General features: G+C 35.7%; 1 protein-coding gene across 13 annotated transcripts in view; it reads left to right on the forward strand.

The window, feature by feature from the left end:
- Positions 1-18,611, forward strand: part of ATP8B4 (ATPase phospholipid transporting 8B4 (putative)) — a 305,179-nt gene that overhangs the window by 210,291 nt on the left and 76,277 nt on the right. For all 13 annotated transcript variants that reach the window (XM_032624347.1, XM_032624361.1, XM_032624352.1 and 10 more), the window contains 4 exons: positions 4,702-4,910; positions 7,650-7,693; positions 12,110-12,275; positions 16,852-17,040. In XM_032624347.1, coding sequence (XP_032480238.1) covers positions 4,702-4,910; positions 7,650-7,693; positions 12,110-12,275; positions 16,852-17,040 — 608 coding nt within the window. The remainder of the gene's footprint in view (positions 1-4,701; positions 4,911-7,649; positions 7,694-12,109; positions 12,276-16,851; positions 17,041-18,611) is intronic.

Consider the following 18,611-nt stretch of genomic DNA (forward strand, 5'->3'; position numbering starts at 1 on the left):
CATGTGGTCACAACACCACAAAATGCTTTGGGCCTTCTGGAGCTGTGGTCAGAGCGGGCTCTATTTAAAATGTATCCTACTGGCTCATCTTTGATTCTGAGGACCTCTTATGCTTGTATCCAATTATAAAGTCTGTAGTAAATCCTGCTCTTTGCCAGAGGAGCTATGGTCAGCTTTTATAGCTTTCCTTTTATGTCGAAATGAATAATAAATGCTCATAGTGGCTTACCATCTGCACACGTACAGCTTCATGTGTCCTCACGAAGGAAGTGTATTTCGTATACACTCTTTCTTTGAAGTGCACTGGCATTTTTCATTTAATGATTTTTAAGATTGTTTTTTTAAAGACCAAGGCTAGATTCCCAGGTTCCTTTTCCTTCTAATGTGTCCCCCACAGTGGCAGAATGAAAACCTATTTGGAATAGTCTGAGCCCAAGTTCTCGTCTTGTCACTGCCACTAATAGCTGTGTGACCTTGGAGAAAGCACTTGGCTTCTCTGTGCCTTAGTTTGCCTATGAAATATGTGCTCTAAAATGAGCAGATTGAGATAATTGATTTCTGAGTTCCTTTCTGCTCCAAATAATATCACATTACCTCTAGATAGCATTTCATATTTTACATAAAGTGCTTTCACATGCATTATCTCATTTATGTCTCCCCAAAATCTTTTGAAGTAGTTATTGCTGAACTTCTTTTATAAATGAGATGATTTTTTCAGGATTGTGGAGCTGGTTAGGGACAGAGCCAAGATCCAAACCTAAGTCTTCTAACATTTGGCATATTGTCTGTGTCTTAAGCTGTGCATGATTTATTAATCAGCCAAGACATCAAGAGAAAAAAAAAAGAGGCTAGAATTTTCTACCTGTTGGTAAGCCATGGTATTGATGAAGATAAATGTGAGCATTTTTGCTCACCAAATAAGAATAGTGATTCTGAGTTCAGCTTGAGGGAAAAAAGCATTCCAGGGAATTTCAGGTTGCTAAGACAGAGATCTGGAAAAAGAGAAATCATAGGTATTTCTGATTGGAGAGATGAAGGCCTTCTACAAAAGCTTCCATTATGCCTTTGAATAGGTACAAGGAATAAATTAGTGCCATGTCACTTGAGGATAAAAGTGTAGACTTTACTTTGAATGCTTAACAATTCCATGTGAGCATAGGACATTGATTTTGGTAGGGTATTTCTATGCTGTCAATTTATCTGTAGTTTAAAACATACCCAGCTACAGTTTTTTAATACATCATCTTAAGAAGTGCAGCTGTTGTACTCCCAAGGAATTAGCTTTTTAGTGTTTTTTCCAAAACAAAAGAAACTCGTTTCTATGTTGCTTATTTTGCCTCAGAATGGGCAGAATCATAAGCCCTGTTCTTTGAGCCTCCAGGCAGAAAACACTAAGCAGCTTGATTATACTGACTCTGTGCATTTGTCTCCTTTTCTCTGCTATTATAAAACAAAGAGCTGAATGTACCATTGTGACTCTCCTAAATGCTCTTTTCCCAAACAAAAAGGATACTCTTCCTCTCTACAGACTATTTTAAGGTCTAAGAATTCAAATTAATTTAGAGTACTTCCACTGACTTGAACTGCAACACAAAAGGATCAAATTCTGCTCTCCATTAATTTTGCTTAGATTTTTAGGGAGATACTTTACTTTTAGATAAATGAAAGCTTCAAGTGATTGATCAGTTACCTGCATAATGCCATTTTTATGGCATTCTTAAGGTCAGGTCTTCATTGACTTTACCAAATGCCTGAATTCTAGTCTTGGTTCTGTGGTTAATTATTTGTGTGACCTTGGGTTAGTCACTTGACCTCTCTATGTCTTAATGTCCTTCTTGGTGAAATTAGGGAATAGAGGGTCAGATTTCTCATTCAACACTAACTGACTGCCTGTGACAGGTAAGGCACTCTGCCTGGTCCATGGTAAGTGCTAATGCTTTCTGAGTGAATGAAAGAGGAAGAACAAAGCTGAGTTAGAACAGCCAGCAAGCAACTTACAAGGAAGTGGGGTGGGAATGATATGAAGAATAAATCATGATAAGATAAGGTATAAATAAATACATGCAGAATATGACATTCATTTTTATATCTTACGATTCTACAGTCATAGTGTGATTTTTTAGTTTGTGTGAAAAAAAGTGTTACCATTTAAATAGCTAGAAAACGAACTGACACCCTACCATTGCTGGGGAGGGAAATATAGATGTGTCATGTACTTATAGAACTAGAAGCATAGGATTTAGTGCCCAGAAAGGACTTGGGTGTCATCTTTTGTCTTTAAGGAGACAAATGTTCAGAGTTAGCATAATCAGGCTGCTGTCAACTTTCTCAATTTACAGATAAGAAAACCTAAGCTTAATTCCCATTAACATCAGAAATAAACTATGGGTCCCTGCTTTATTATTACTATTTTATACTGTTCTGGATCTTCTTGTTAATGTACTAACACATGCAACTAAAATATTTATGAACAAAATGAGACATGAAACTGAAAAAAATCTCTTAGAAAGGAAGAGCGGAGACAATGTGATTATAAACCTAGAAAATCCAAAAGAATAACTGTAAAACTCTTAGTAAGATAATTCAGTGCAATGTTGTATTTTGTAACATAATCACTTTTTTTAATATTAAGAAAAGCTTTTAGTATTAAAAACACTTACCGGGGCTTCCCTGGTGGCACAGTAGTTGAGAATCTGCCTGCTAATGCAGGGGACACGGGTTTGAGCCCTGGTCTGGGAGGATCCCACATGCCACGGAGCAACTAGGCCCATGAGCCACAGCTACTGAGCCTGCGCGTCTGGAGCCTGTGCTCTGCAACAAGAGAGGCCGCGATAGTGAGAGGCCCACACACCGGAATGAAGAGTGGCCCCCCACTTGCCACAACTAGACAAAGCCCTGGCACAGAGACAAAGACCCAACACAGCAAAAATAAATAAATTAATTAATTAATAAACTCCTGCCCACAACATCTAAAAAAAAAAACACAACACACTTTCCTTTAAGCCAAAAGCAACTAAAAAATTTTCCCATCAATAAAAAGATACAGTGTCCAGGAACAAATCTATCAAGCTATGGTGTGGACCTATGTGAAAAACAAAGCGAAACAAAACAAAACTAAACTCTTTACCAATAGAAATACTTTTTCAAAATTGAATTCCTGGGGAGATTTATCCTTTTTCTTGAAGTTGTGTTTAAATGTTATAAAATATCCATTCTTTTCAAATAATTAAGAGGTTAATACAACTTTAATAAAAATTCCAAATAAGTTTTATGAGAAAGTTGATACATTGATTCTAAAGTTTATTTGATGAATACATTGATTCTATCAAGAGGAATAAATGAGTGATTACAGCTAAGAATTTTTGAAAAAGAAGAGAATAAAGATGTTCTTACCTCTTTCCAGGTATGCCAAATTTTATAAAGCTACAATGATGAAAACAAGAGGTACATTAACACATTAAGGAACAAAATTGAAATGCCTAAAACAGATTCTACTGAAGAAATAATTTATATGTGACATGCAAGCATCTCAGCACAGTAGGGGAAAGGATTCAATGTTCAAATGGTGATGAATAAACTTTGTAAAAACTGAAATTAGCTTCTCTATGCACATCCTTCAGAAAATTCTAATTGCAATAAATAATTAAACGTGGGGAAAATACCAACAAAAAACTAGAAGAAAAGTATAGATATCTGTATATATATAATCTTGCCATAGGGAAGGCTTAAGCAAAGCTCCCTGAAAAGAAACTATAAACAGAAACTATAAACTATTGATAAATTTGATTGATTAAAGAGAGAAAACTTCGTTGTGTCAAAAATAGTGGAAACAAAATTAAAAGATGAATGATAAACTGGGTAACTATTGGCATAATGTATATAGATACATATGCTATATATATATAGATCTACAATTTATACAAATCAATAAGAAATACACTAATACCTGAATAGGAAAGATGAAATCGGCAGGTAATGCAATTAGATAATTCTGAGGAGAAATATAACTGGCCAATAAAATTTGAAAAAAAAAATTCAACTCACTGATAAGAAAAGAAATGCAGTCATCAGTAATGAGATACCATTTGACTTGGCATAGACGAAAAGATAATTTTCAGTAATCTAATGGTAGAAACTTACATTGTTGTAACTTTTTGGAAGTTGATTTGGCCTTGTGTACAAAGACTGAAAACGATTATACCTTTGGCTTCAGAAATTCCACTTCTAGAGCTGGAAAATCATAAATCACCACTAGATCATGAGACAGTGCTCTTTTCAATGGGCAAAGTAATATGACAACACAACCTGTTTTTACTCAATAGCTATTATGGTTTGCTTAGTGCTTCATGGAGATACTCCTTTCTACCTCTTTTGGCAAAGTGAAGCGACATCAAACAACTAAAATCTATACAAGAAATCTCTACTAGGCCTGTTTAATGTAAGTAGAGAAGCATGGAACATTCCCTAAGGCTTTATGCAAAGCCAGCTCATTGTTTCAAGGTGCTACAAGCAAATGACTTAGAACATTTTATGAACAGACTCTGCTGAGATGCCTCTGAAGGTCCCTAAAACCTGGAGACAGAGCATCCACATTTTCTTCTAAACTCTGAAGACTTTGGCAGACTTCTTGCTTTGGCAAAGCTTTGTATCTTCTGAAATTGATGGAGTATTTCTCTTTTTTTTCCATTTTAATGATGAAAGTGTGGAAGTAATTCGTCTGGGACACAGTTATTTTATAAACTGGGATCGGAAGATGTATTACTCTGGGAAGGCAACACCTGCTCAAGCTCGGACGACCACGCTCAATGAGGAACTAGGCCAGATTGAATATGTTTTCTCTGACAAAACGGGTACCCTCACTGAAAACATCATGACTTTTAAAAAATGTTCCATTAATGGGAGAATCTACGGTAAGGGAAACAGTTCCTTTTTCCTGGTATTGTTAACAGTCCTTAAAAGAAATAAGCAACACTGTTTTATTTTTTAATTAAAAAAATCTCTGTTTTTCTGATGAATATGGGCACCACCAGCATCTAATAACATAGTGCTTGGCACATAATAAACACTTGCTAAATATTTGTTGGATGAATATTGAATAATTCAGATGATACTTTAAATCTGTTACCATTCATGGGTAGAGATGGGGGGAAGACGTGATACTGTCTAAGGTTCCTTTCAGTGCACCAACTGTGTGATCTGTTCGGTGGTGCTTGATAGACCCATATCCCAGGGAGGACAAGTTCTTCATAGCCTGTTTATCTCAGTAAAAGCAATATTTTATACTTGCTTCCTAACAGCTCTGGAATTGATGTTAGTGTCTGTATTCATAAGAATTTACAGTTCATTCCTGAGAATTCACACTGTATAGGGCTACTCTGAGTGGTCAAACTGTTTCATCAATATCCAGTTGCTATTTGTATGCTTCTTTTAGGATACCTGCTCTGTTTTGGATTTTCAGGCATTCTAGTAATATGTGACCCTTGTCACCCCGACTTTGGCTAGTTAGCAGACAGTTCCTTCTGTTGAGAGCACGGAAGCTTCCCGGAAGGGTGCTGTCGGGTTCCTCTGGACTCCCAATCTCACTTCACTGGACTCTGAGTGTACAGTTTCTCAATACAGAAATCTCAGGAAATAAAGGAAATCTGAGAAAGAGAGGGAAAACTTTCCTTTGTCTCCTGATGGGAAACTTCACACATTGCCAAATATTTTAAAGTAAGATTTGACCCTGAACAAAACTAAGAAATACAGGAAGTTGATTTTCATGCTTTCCTACCTTTTGACCTCCCTCTGCTATCCCACCCCCATAACCCGTGGTCGCCATGGTTTCCTCACCTCTCTTCTGCCCTGCCCCTGTCCTGCCCCACCCTTTTCTGGTAGTGGACCAGATGATTTTTCAAACTGGACTTCCACAAGCCCTCAGTTACATTGTGCATTTCTGATATTACTCTTATTAAGATGATAAATAAAATAGAACCTTTTCTTAAAATTTATTCTTTTGATATTATTTTCAGAGGCTTTCAAAATATACAACCCAAAGAGCAGTTTAAATGAGAAAATTTCTGTTAGAGTATTGGAGATATTTGGAATTTTGTAGACCTTTTGGATTCTTTTGCCATGGCACTTATTGATAATATAATAATTATAATAATATCCCTTCCAGGAAATGACCCTAAAGAAATTATCAGACACGTGGACCAAGATTTATTTGTAGATATGTTTGTCACAGGGTGATTTTTAGAGAAGTCCCTTGCTTTTCACAAAGTATATATCCCAAGATCTTTGCAAATCTCCAAATTTACAAATCCCATGATAGCTTGTGATTTCCCTCATAAAAGGCAGGAAAGTAACTGAAAGATTTAAGTAGCCCCTTTAGACCCTTAAATTTATATAGCCATTCTAATTTATAATACATTTACTATTACTAAAGCACTCAAAGAATGTTCCAGAATCACTTTTTATCCCCCATACAGTTGGCCTTGTTTATATCATAGATCCAGGCCTTGGGAAAATTTGATATTCTACTCTGATTTATCTAAAGCTTCTGTTTTCTTTCTCAGAACTATTATTTTCTTAGACTTCTTCCATTTTTCTTCACTTTCATCACCGGCCTTGTGAAGAGGCTTTCTTTGGGAGGACCATTTTACACAAAGACAGTTTTATTTTGCTTTTAACATTTATCAGAGTTACAGCATAAAGGGCAATGACTGGCACATAACCATGGTGAGTTTGGGATTTAAATTCCAGGTGCTGGGCTAGGTTCACTCTCTAGCTCAGGGACTCTTCCCACACAGCAGCCTCACAGTATTCTAGATTTAGACCTGAGCCCCAGAAAAACAACCAGTAACTCTTTATCAAGTGGTTTCTGGGTCACAGTATTGTATAATGAAAATAGGTTTGAATTAAAAAACCTACTATGCTGACTTTTTAGTTTTAGTTGAATCATGTCACTTTGAATTCTGTTCTTCAGTCCTGTCCTCTATAAAACAGGAATGAAAATCTGTTTTTTTGTTTGTTTTGTTTCATTTTTTTTACAGGTTTTCGTTCCTGTTTTTAAAACGCCTATATTTTCCAATATATTTGTAATAAGCACATATCGGCTTTATACTAAGAATAGTTATTTTTAAATGTTTGGCACATAGGTGGCTATGTTTTCTGACTGCAGAAGGCTCTGACATGGTTTCATGTTTACTTGCTAATTTGACCTTGCCATTATAGATATTAAAGATGGATCTGGCCCAAACCAAGATAGACAAAGATGTACTCATCAAGATGAGAATTGGTCTGTCTTGGATATCATTTTGGATTCCCCAACAGTGGGTATAAAGTGAAAAACAAAATTTGTCTCTTGCAAACATCATAGATAATGTAACAACAGAATGATAAAATTTACAGATAAACATGATTGCGATCTTATTTTGTTTTAATGTGTACTGCATTTTAGTTCTATCTTGGGCAAACATGAGTATCTTTCTGTGTTAATCGCCATATCTACCGTTACAGTTTGAAAACACTCCTTAAAATGTCTAGGTTTGAACTCATAATGTCATCTAGTAGTAGTGCTTTAATAAACAAGTGTATTTCTTAAAACTAAATGACTAAATCTAGTTTCAATTTCATTTATTTTTAATTCTCAATTTTTGTTTTTTCAGGTGAAGTACATGATGTCCTGGGTCAGAAAACAGACATGACTAAGGTGTGGAGGTGATAAAATTCATTCTTACTTTTAATTTCAAGTTGTATGTGCTTTTTAAAAATGATAGTTCCTAGACGCCTGATTTCCACTATGACCAGATGAGATACCTAATATGTAACATTAAAAAAATAGATTCATATGGTTCAAAATTCCTTCTCGTACAGGTTTCCCAACTACAGAGTTCCCTGGGTTTTTTTTCTCTTTTAGAGGTATTTATTACATACAAGCAAATATATTTCTCCATTTTTTACATAGTTGGTAGTGAACTATACATACTGTTCTTAACTTTCTTCCTCAACAATGATCAAGATCTTTCTATATCAGTGAAAAAAAAGTGCTCCCTTTTTCTCTTTACAGTGAATAGTAGTTTGTTATACCAATGTTCCTTAATTTATGTAAGGAGACAGGAATGGACATTCAGAATATTTTCAATATTTTGCTTGTAAAGAAAATGCAGCAAAAATAACAGTGTAGGGCTTCCCTGGTGGCACAGTGGTTGAGAGTCCGCCTGCCGATGCAGGGGACACGGGTTTGTGGCCGGGTCCAGGAGGATCCCACATGCCGCGGAGCAGCTGGGCCCGTGAGCCATGGCCACTGAGCCTGTGCGTCCGGAGCCTGTGCTCCGCAACGGGAGAGGCCACAACAGTGAGAGGCCCGCGTACCACAAAAAAATAATAATAATAAATAACAGTGTATACGTTATATCACATGGATCCTATATTCTCTAACAAGTTCCATTTCTAGAAATGGAACTGCTCAATCAAAATATATGTGCATTTATAATTTGATAAATATTGCCAAATTGTCCTCGTTAGAATTTACCCTGTCACAAGCAATGTACAAGAGTGCTTACTTTCTCCTACCTTCACCAACACAATGTTTTATCAAAGTTTTTGATTTTTGACAAGACTATGTAAAAAGTCACTTTGCTGTGCAGCAGAAATTAACTGCAACATTGTAAATCAACTATATACTTCAATAAAATAAAAAAAAATTTCGTTCTTTCCTGTTTTAAAAAATATTTATTTATGGCTGCATTGGGTCTTAGTTGCAGCATGCAGGATCTTTTGTTGTGTTGCACGGGCTTCTCTCTAGTTGTGGCACGCGGGCACCAGAGCACACGGGCTCAGTAGTTGCAGTGAGTGGGCTCTCTAGTTGCAGAGTGTGGGCTTAGTTGCCCCACAACATGTGGGATCTTAGTTCTCCGTCCAGGGATTGAAGCCACGTCCCCTGCATTGGAAGGCGGATTCTCAACCACTGGACCACCAAGGAAGTCCCTCTTTCCTTTTTTTATACAAGTATTTGTGGTTATTAATTTCCCTCTGAACACTGCTTTAGTTTTAATTACATGGATTTTGGCCTGTAGTGTATTAAAGTATCTTTATTTTTGTTATGTCAATTTGAATATCCACATTGAACCATGAGTTTTTAAGGAAGAAGTTTAAAATTTCGAAGTGGTTGGGACTCCCCCCCCAACCTTTATTGTACTTTTAATAAAAGAATAGATTTGTATATACACTAATGTGTATAAAATGGATAACCAATAAGAACCTGCTGTATAAAAAAATAAATAAAATTCAAAAAACGAACAAAAAATCCATCACTACTGAAATTACAAGTTATTTTTTCTTGTGATGGAAGTTTTGAAATTCTATTCCCTTAGCAACTTTTAAATATAAAATAAAGTATTATTAACTATAAAAACAAAGCAAAACAAAATGAAACAAGAAGAATAGATTTGTATTATTTCTACTTTTTTGGACTTTATTTGGGTTTTCTTTGTGGTGTAATATGATCAATTATTGTCTGTGTTCCAGGGTCCTTAAAAAGAGAGCTTATGTATATTCTGTTTTCAAGGTATAAAATTAGCTGTATATCATTTTAGTTCTACCTTATTAATTATATTATTTAGGTCTTCTGTTTCATTATTTATCTTTTATCTATATTATCTGTTTGGATTAAAGAGGTTAACTAAAGTGTTCTGATAATTTCTCTCTCTCTCTAGCTCCTATATAGCCTGAAGTCTTCATTTTATGAGTATTGATGCTATCTTGAGGTGCATTGATGTTCACAGTGGTTACATTTTTATTATGAATGTGCTCTTCTTTGACTCATTTAATTCTCCTTGGCCTGGATTCAACCTTATTTAATATCAAGGTCATGTCTCCTGGTTTCTTTTGATTTGCATTTACCCACCTCTTATTTTCAATATTCCTAAATAACTTTGTTTTAGATGTGTCTTATGTATAGCAGAGGGTTGGATTTTGCTTTGCATCCAATTTTTTAATAAGTGAGTTTGGGCCATCTACATTGGCTCTGTTAAATATTTTAGGTTATACTTCGTGTCTTTATAATTTTTAATAATTCTCTGTATGGACTCTGCTCTGTGTGTGTGCTTCTCTTGTAATATTTAGGAAAGTATTTTATTGTTTCTCTACTGTATACTTTCAAAAGTTTATACAATACTCAATTCTTTTTTCATAAGCAGTGTCTATCAATTTCCTAATATGAAAAATGGTAAAATTATTATATTTATCCTTCTTTCCCTCATATTTTCCTACTGCTTGGACTAATGATGCTTCTTAATCTTAAATATACATAGATTTCTCTTAGTTGATTTGAGTTTTCAAATGATATCTACTGACCTTCAGATACTAAAATGAGGAAATCAGCATCTTCTCCTAATTTTTATCAGTCTTTTCTACATAGTCAATGTATATAATATATACATTTTGTTTTGCCATCCTAATCTATTTCTTTTATATTTCTTCAGTTAGAGAGATTTGGTGCTTACCACTAACTGCTCCCTTTCCCACTGTTTTTCCAGTTATCTCTTATTTGGCTGAAGTATCCTCTAGTTTCAAGATGGGTTCATGAAAAATACCTGTTCAGAACTATCTGTTGACTTTATATTTGAATGACAGTTTGACAGGCTGTAATCTCTTTAAGTCATAGATTCTTCCCTGGGTGGGGTTTAGGGAAGTCTAAATCCAGTGTGTATTTTACTACTTATTAGTGAGTTGATCATTTTTTCCCCCTTATGTGTGGTTGTTTTCAAACTTCATTACATGAACAAAACAATCTGTGATTAAATAAGTCTCTATGATTCTGGGATAAACACAACTAATGGAGTATCTTGTATACTGGTATGTCTTCTCATATACTTGGATATATAAGTATTATATTTAAAATATTCTGCAGTCTTCAAGACAGAGTGTATATTAAAAGTATTTTCCCATTAACTGCCCTTGCAAAGACATGATCACAGGTCTAGTGCTTTGAATAATAAACTTTTAAAAGTTAGAAGTACGTTTTATGCTTTTCAGAAGTCAGTGAATTAACAGAGATCTAATTTAGTATTGAATTGTCTACTATTTTATTCTGTTCTTTATTGAACCCTATTCTTTCATCTTGCTTTTTTTTTAATCAACAAATTTTTAAGTGGACAGTAAACTACTATTAACAATGAGCACAATGTTGTACTGCAGATCCCAGAATTTTTTCACCTTGCATGTCTGAAACTCTGTAATTCTCATTGAACTGCAATTCCCCACTTCCCCATTCTTCTAGTCCCTGGAAACTACCATTCTACACTCAGTTTCTGTGAATTCTACTTTAGATACCTCATATAAATGGAATCATGCAATATTTGTGCTTTTGTGAGTGGTTTATTTCACTTAGCATAATGCCCTCGAGGTTCATTCATGTCATAGCATAAAGATAGGATTTCTTTTTATAAATGGCTGAATAATATTCCGTTGTATATATATAACCACATATTCTTTATTTATCTGTTGATGGACATTTATGTTGTTTCTACCTCTTGGCTATTGTGAATAATGCTGCAATGAACACGTGAGTACAAATATCTCAAGATCCTGATTTTAATTCTGTCATTATGTTATGCAGTAACTCTAGTGAGATCAGAGAAAGTACCCTGTAATCAAACACATAAATAGTTTTATAACAGAAAATACTAATTCACACTAAGTAGACTTTTAAAAGTCTATAATTAGGCACATTCCATTCCAGGTCAGATATGGCTGCCAAAATGAGTTCAAGTCAGGTCAGGTTTTGCCGTCAAGTAAGTTTTGAAGAAAACTTTCAGTTTTCAGGGCTTCTTTGTATTTTGGAGTTGAAGTAAACATTTGAGAATCTGTACATCCATTGAATATTTTTCTTTCCCATATGCTTTTGGAAGGTTTACTGCTCTGGTGATGAAGGTTTACATAGCTCTGAAATGAGAAGATAATATTTAACGGTAATGAGGGAACAGAAAGCCATTTTAGTGCCAGGCTTTTGAGGCTGAAAAATCATACAAGCACTAAAAATACTTAGAAGAAGTGTTTTTGAATTTTAAAAGATTGTTGTTGGAATGAAGTCTACAGTTTCGTTGTTGTTGTTGTTCTCCTATAGAAAAAAGAGGCTGTGGGTTTCTCAGTCAGCCCCCAAGCTGACAGAACATTTCCATTTTTTGACCACCATCTGATGGAATCCATTAAAATGGGTGATCCCAAAGTGCATGAATTCCTTAGGTTACTTGCACTCTGCCACACCGTAATGTCAGAGGAAAATAGTGCAGGTAAGTGCAAAGTGTGTCTGAGTAGTGAGCCTTGTTTTTTAAATCAGTATTGATATTTTTATTAAAAATGTTTGGAATTGGAAGGATTTTCTAATTCAGAATATAGCATTGCATGAGGGGTTTACCTATCACTAACGGTTCTTTGTATTTATTTATATTCTGAATGTTTTCCAAAAGATATGGAGAGACTTAAAGGAAAAGAAAAAGAAAAGAAATAGGAACAACAAAAAGATGAGGGCCTAGATATGTCAGTTAAAGGGGATGAAATATCTTTTATGATTGAGCACCGTATTTGACTGTGAGCTTCCTGGTAGGCAGGACAATCAGAGAAACACTTCTTGAGCCACTTAGCTCTTGTTATTAACATGCACATCTAATAGATGCGGATAGCCATCAGGCGTATGCTTTGAATGAATTTTCCCAGTAATGCGACAGATTTACACTGATAGAATACTTGTGTTCCACACTACCAGGATGGTTGTTCAGAGCTTAGAAGAGAACAAAATCACCTGGGCCGCTTTAATATTGAAGCAATGAGGCAGGTAGACAATGGACGGTGAATTGGCTTCTCGCTCCATTTGGGCCCAGTCTATTTCATTTACAAGTTTTATTTCTTTCTACTATCACCTGTTGGGTGAAAATTACCACTCAAGTAATTTCAACTCAAAAGTGAAATATATATAGTCTGCAGACTGTATATATATATATATATATATATATATATGTGTGATATATAAATGTATGTGTGTATATGTATGTGCATATGTACATTTGAATATATGTTTTCTTTCTCTCTATATATATTTTTCTTCTTTTTTTCTTTGTTGGGACTGCATTCAAGCCATAGTTTTGTCCTTGATGATGCTGGACTAACTCATTCCTCTGATTTTAATTGCTGTGAGGATTCACATAATTATATTTATAACTTAAACTGATATTTATAATACTAATGTATCTGAGGATAGCACAATGCCTTCAAGTAAATTTCTTTTATCTCTGACTTTTTTATTTCATTTTTAAAGGTCTATTTTATTTTAATAGCGATTTGTTTTTATTTCAATATCATGATATTTTCTTAGATCTCTTTGAGGATATTAATTATTCTTAATTTGAAATCTTCTTTTGTTTCCTCTATTATGTTTCATTTTACGGAATGTCGTTTTTTGAGTTGTGTGTCTAACTTTCATGTTGTTCTCAAACGTTTGATGGTTTGTGGTTGCCTGTTCCTACTTGTGTTTGAGAATCCCTGTTTGCCTCTTGGTGAATGTAGGTTCTGATTACAGTGGCCTGTCTCCCAAGATTGTGGGGGAAAGGCACAATACGTAGATCATCTTCTGGGTATGGGGTTCCCCTCTCCTGGAATTCATATGATACCTCGGTTTAGCTATCTTACTTTTTCAGATCTAGTGCTAGGAGTCTGTGCCAGAACCCTAATGTGAGACAAAGTTATACTTAAGGTCTGGGCTGGAAGAAAATATCAGAGTCATGGAGTTCCTTTCTCTCATTAATTTATTTCTCTTATCCTTGTGGAATTCTAAAGCTACTTCTGGCTGTTTTCAGCTTTGGTCTCCAGCCCCAGCATTCAAATTTTAAAAGTTTCCTTAGGTGGATTGTGTACTTTGTGTAGAAGAACATTTTCAAGGTTTCATCCTGGGGCAAATGTCACTGCAGCCCGCTGTTCGGAGTAAGCTGGCAGGAGGAGGAGCCCAAACGGTCTGGGAGAGCTGAATGGAATTCTTCAAATAATTTTATTCATGGTGCTTCCAAGACCACTTCTGCTTTTCTCATTTGTTGACTCTGATTTGGAGACTCTTTGGGGGTTGCTCTGACCTCTGTATTAATTTTCTTTTTCAAATGCTTTGAGCTGTGTTTTTCTCCTTTCTTATTTCTTCATTTATCAAATCTACTTTTTATCTTTCAGACGTTTCCCAGATTTCTAGTTTACTGACAATATTCATTCTTCTTTTTTTTTTAAACATCTTTATTGGAGTATAGTTGCTTTACAGCGGTGTGTTAGTTTCTGCTTTATAACAAAGTGAATCAGCTATACATATACGTATATGTATCCCCATATCCCCTCCCTCTTGCATCTCCCTCCCACCCTCCCTATCCCACCCCTCTAGGTGGTCACAAAGCACTGAGCTGATCTCCCTGTGCTATGTGGCTGCTTCCCACTAGCCATCTATTTTACATTTGGTAGTATATATAAGTCCATGCCACTCTCTCACTTCGTCCCAGCTTACCCTTTCCCCTCCCCGTGTCCTCAAGTCCATTCTCTACGTCTGCATCTTTATTCCTGTCCTGCCCCTAGGTTCTTCAGAGCCATTTTTTTTTTTTAGATTCCATATATATATGTGTTAGCATATGGTATTTGTTTTTCTCTTTCTGACTTACTTCACTCTGTATGACAGACTCTAGGTCCATCCACCTCACTACAAATAACTCAATTTCGTTTCTTTTTATGGCTGAGTAATATTCCATTGTATATATGTGCCACATCTTCTTTATCCATTCCTCTGTCGATGGACACTTAGATTGCTTCCATGTCCTGGCTGTTGTAAATAGAGCTGCAATGAACATTGTGGTACATGACTCTTAAAGGGGGCACTGATTTTCAGTTTACCTTTATACTGAGAGAGTATCCTTTCTGGGGGCTCAGTTTTAAGAGATGGTCTCCCATTAGACTTCTTTCCCTGGCCTGTGTCTTTTCTAACCAAAGGCTTGAGAGACTGGAAACCAATGAGCAAGTCCTCTTGGTTTAGAAAATGCTCTTCATTTATTCCTTTTTTTTTTTTTTCAGTCTTTGACCTGAACAATGACTGCTTTCTAATCAGTCCTGGGTGCATTCAAAAATATTTAAATATTTTGCCTTTATGGAATATGTAGCTCTTTGCAACAGGGGAGGTTGATCCTGGCACCTACTCCACAGTGTTGCCAGAAGTGGGAGTTATCATATCATTTCATGGGTAGATCAAGAAATTGCTTTAACTTTTTCTCTTTTTGGAATTTCGAAAATTAATTTATGCCTGTTGTAGCAAGTGAAACTGTACAATACAAAGATTTATAAAGGCAGAGCTAATAATTTCTTCCTGATTTTAATTTCACCTCTATAGGGGTAACCAATGTTAACATTTGGTGTGCATACTTTCACACTTCCAATTTGCTCATATATATATGAATATATATAGATGTGTAGGTGGTTTGTTTTTTAAAAAAAGGAATCATAATATATAGATTAATATGCAACTAGTTTTCTGAACAGTTTATCTTGGACATTACTATAAATCAGTAAATATGGATCTAGCTCTGCCTACTTTTTCTAATTTATTTTTACATACAAAGGTAGTACAATTTTATATAGAAAGGCTTACTTTATTCATGCTGGTTTTAAAGTGTATTTTTATTTTTTTTCCCCCATTTCATTCTTTTCCTCTCTTCTCCCCTCTCACCCTCACTCCAACATATACACAATACCAGATACCAATCATTAACATCCTGGTTTGATTCCTTACGTTTCAAGGGATTTCTTGTATGCATTTCTCATAAAATGGTCATTAGTAGCAGACTGAAGAGGAATTTGGAATGTCTGCTCTGTCACTCTGGCTGTGTGATCTTGCAAAAATCACATAATATTTTCAGTCATAGTTTGTACCAGAATAAAATGGAAATACAGGCATACCTCATTTTATTACCTTCACATATACTGTGTTCTCCACAAATTGAAGGTTTGTGGCAACCCTGCATCGAGCAAGTCTGTTGGCACCATTTTTCCAACAGCATTTGCTCACTTTGTGTCACTATGTCACATTTTGGGAATTCTTACAATATTTTAAACTTTTTCATTATTATTATATTTGTCATGGTGATCATGGTGATCAGTGATCTTTGATGTTACTATTGCAAAATGATTATGACTCACTGAAGGCTCAGATGATGCTTAACATTTTCTCACAATAAAGTATTTTTTAATTAAGTATGTGCATTCTTATATATAATGCTATTGCACATATAATAGACTACTGTATAATGTTAGTGTAACTTTTATATGCACTGAGGAACCAACAAAATTCATGTGACTCGCTTTATTGTGATATTTGCTTTATTGCAGTGGTCTGGAACCAAATCTGCAATATCTCCGAGGTATGCCTGTAATAATTTTAATAATCCCTACCTCATTGCCATGAGGATTATGTGCATTAATATATAAAGTGTTTTAGTGTGTGAAACTTTCATGGCACATTTCTAGTCACTGAAAATACAAAGGTGTGGTCTCTGCCCTAGGAAACTTTCAGCATAGTAGGGAGGCAGGCTCAGGAATGAGCCTTTTCCTGTAAGATGACAAGGGTTCCAGTGGTGGTATACATTGTGTCCTGTGGATCCACAGTACAGGCACCTGGTCACCTGGTTGGTGAGTGGAAAAGGTCTGATTTCTAGAGCTGACACTTGGGTTGGGTGTTATAGAATGAGTTGGAGTTGGCATTGGTGTTCTATGAATGTTATTATTCTCAGTATTAATACCTTTGTTTCTTTGCCTTTTTTTGTTGTTATTTAATCCACCTGTTTCTTTTCCCTTTAGGAGAGCTGATTTACCAAGTTCAATCACCTGATGAAGGGGCTCTAGTGACTGCTGCAAAAAATTTGGGGTTCATTTTTAAGTCTCGGACCCCAGAGACAATAACAATAGAAGAATTGGGAACACTAGTTACTTATCAATTGCTTGCCTTTTTGGATTTCAACAATTTCAGAAAAAGGATGTCTGTCATAGGTACGGTTGGTGGCTGAGAGTATTTTTGATCTCTTGATAGTACTACGGTTTTATGGAAACTTCTCAGGGATGATTTTACTCTTGGTTATGTGCTGAGAGTTGTGATATTTATTAACCTTTGAACTTCTGTTATCCTCAACTTAGCCTCAACTCAGTAGTGGTGAGTATAACTAACATGTAACAAGTGCTTACTGTGTGTCCAGTACTGGTCTAAATGCTATACGTGAATGAACTGATTTAATCATCACAACAGCCCTACAAAGTAGGTACTGTTATTTTTATGCCCATTTTAAAGATAACAGAACTGAAACAGAGAGGTTGAGTAACTTTCCCAAGGTCACATAGCTTGAGATAGAATAGCTAGGATTTAAACCTAGGATTTCTGACTATGAAGGAAGGTCATTCACTACACAGCACTGGCTCAGGATGAGTTCCTGAATTAATTGGCACATGCCAGTTGATATTGTTGTTTTGTGAAAATCATCATCAGTCTTCTCATTATTATCCGTTTACTCTGTTCACTTGCATTGCTGGAGATGATCACCCATTATTGAATTTAGCACCACAATGAATCCATGCTTTCCTAAGTCAGTGCTAACCCTCAGTGCTGCATCCATGTCCCTCTCATTCTTATTTTGCTTTTTCCATCCTTATCACAGGTGTTCTAAATCTTTGCCCTTTCCTCAAGTCCTCAACCTTGCCATGAATATTCTTTACTCTTGGAAGCTAAATTCATCTGCTATTTCTCTAAAAAAAGAGGCCCTCAGAGATGCACACTATCACCTTACCCTTTTCCCCATCTTCCTCCTTCATCCCCAAGCTATAACTTTACTCAGTCTTTTTCCTGATTCAGAGAAAAATTCCTCTTGCTCTTTTTCAATGCTAAAGATTCTACCTGTTCCCATCCCTTTTCCTTCCCTGCTTGCTCCTTATTCTTCGTCACTGGCTCCTTCCTTCAGCCTGCAACTGTCATCATCCTGTTTCCTTAAAGATATTGTTCATGTTCTGACCTCCACTGATTTTGGCACCCCATTTTTCTTCTTTCCATCACAACTTAATTTTTCAAGGTCAGTTTTTGATCCTTACCTTGATTTCTCTTTTCAGCCTATTAGGGTCAGTCCTCTGCTTCCACTGTTCAAAAAGAAATGCCTTCTCAGAAGTTTGCAATCACCTCATAACTGCCCAAAGCAATAGCCCTCCCTCTCTCTTTCTTTCTTTCTCTCTCTCTTTCTTTTTCTTTCTTTCTTTCCTTTTTCTTTCTCTCTCCCTTTCTTTTCTTTGTGTCCTTCCTTCCTTTCTTTCTTTCTTCTTTATTTCTTCCTGTCTTTATGTCTCTGCCTCCCTCTCTCTCTTTCTTTCTCTCCCTCCCTCTCTCTCTTCCTTTTTCTTTCTTTCTCTCTCTCTCATCTCTCTTTCTTCCTTCCTTCCTTTTTCTTTCTTTCTTTCTTTCTTTCTTTCTTTCTTTCTTTCTTTCTTTCTTTCTTTCTCTCTCTCTCGTCTCTCTTTTTCCTTCCTTCTTCTTTCTTTCTTTCTTTTTTTCTCTATCTCTTCCCCTTCCTTCCTTTTTTTCT

This window comes from Phocoena sinus, chromosome 2 (genome assembly GCF_008692025.1).
Source record: "Phocoena sinus isolate mPhoSin1 chromosome 2, mPhoSin1.pri, whole genome shotgun sequence".
In the NCBI taxonomy this organism is placed as follows: domain Eukaryota; kingdom Metazoa; phylum Chordata; class Mammalia; order Artiodactyla; family Phocoenidae; genus Phocoena; species Phocoena sinus.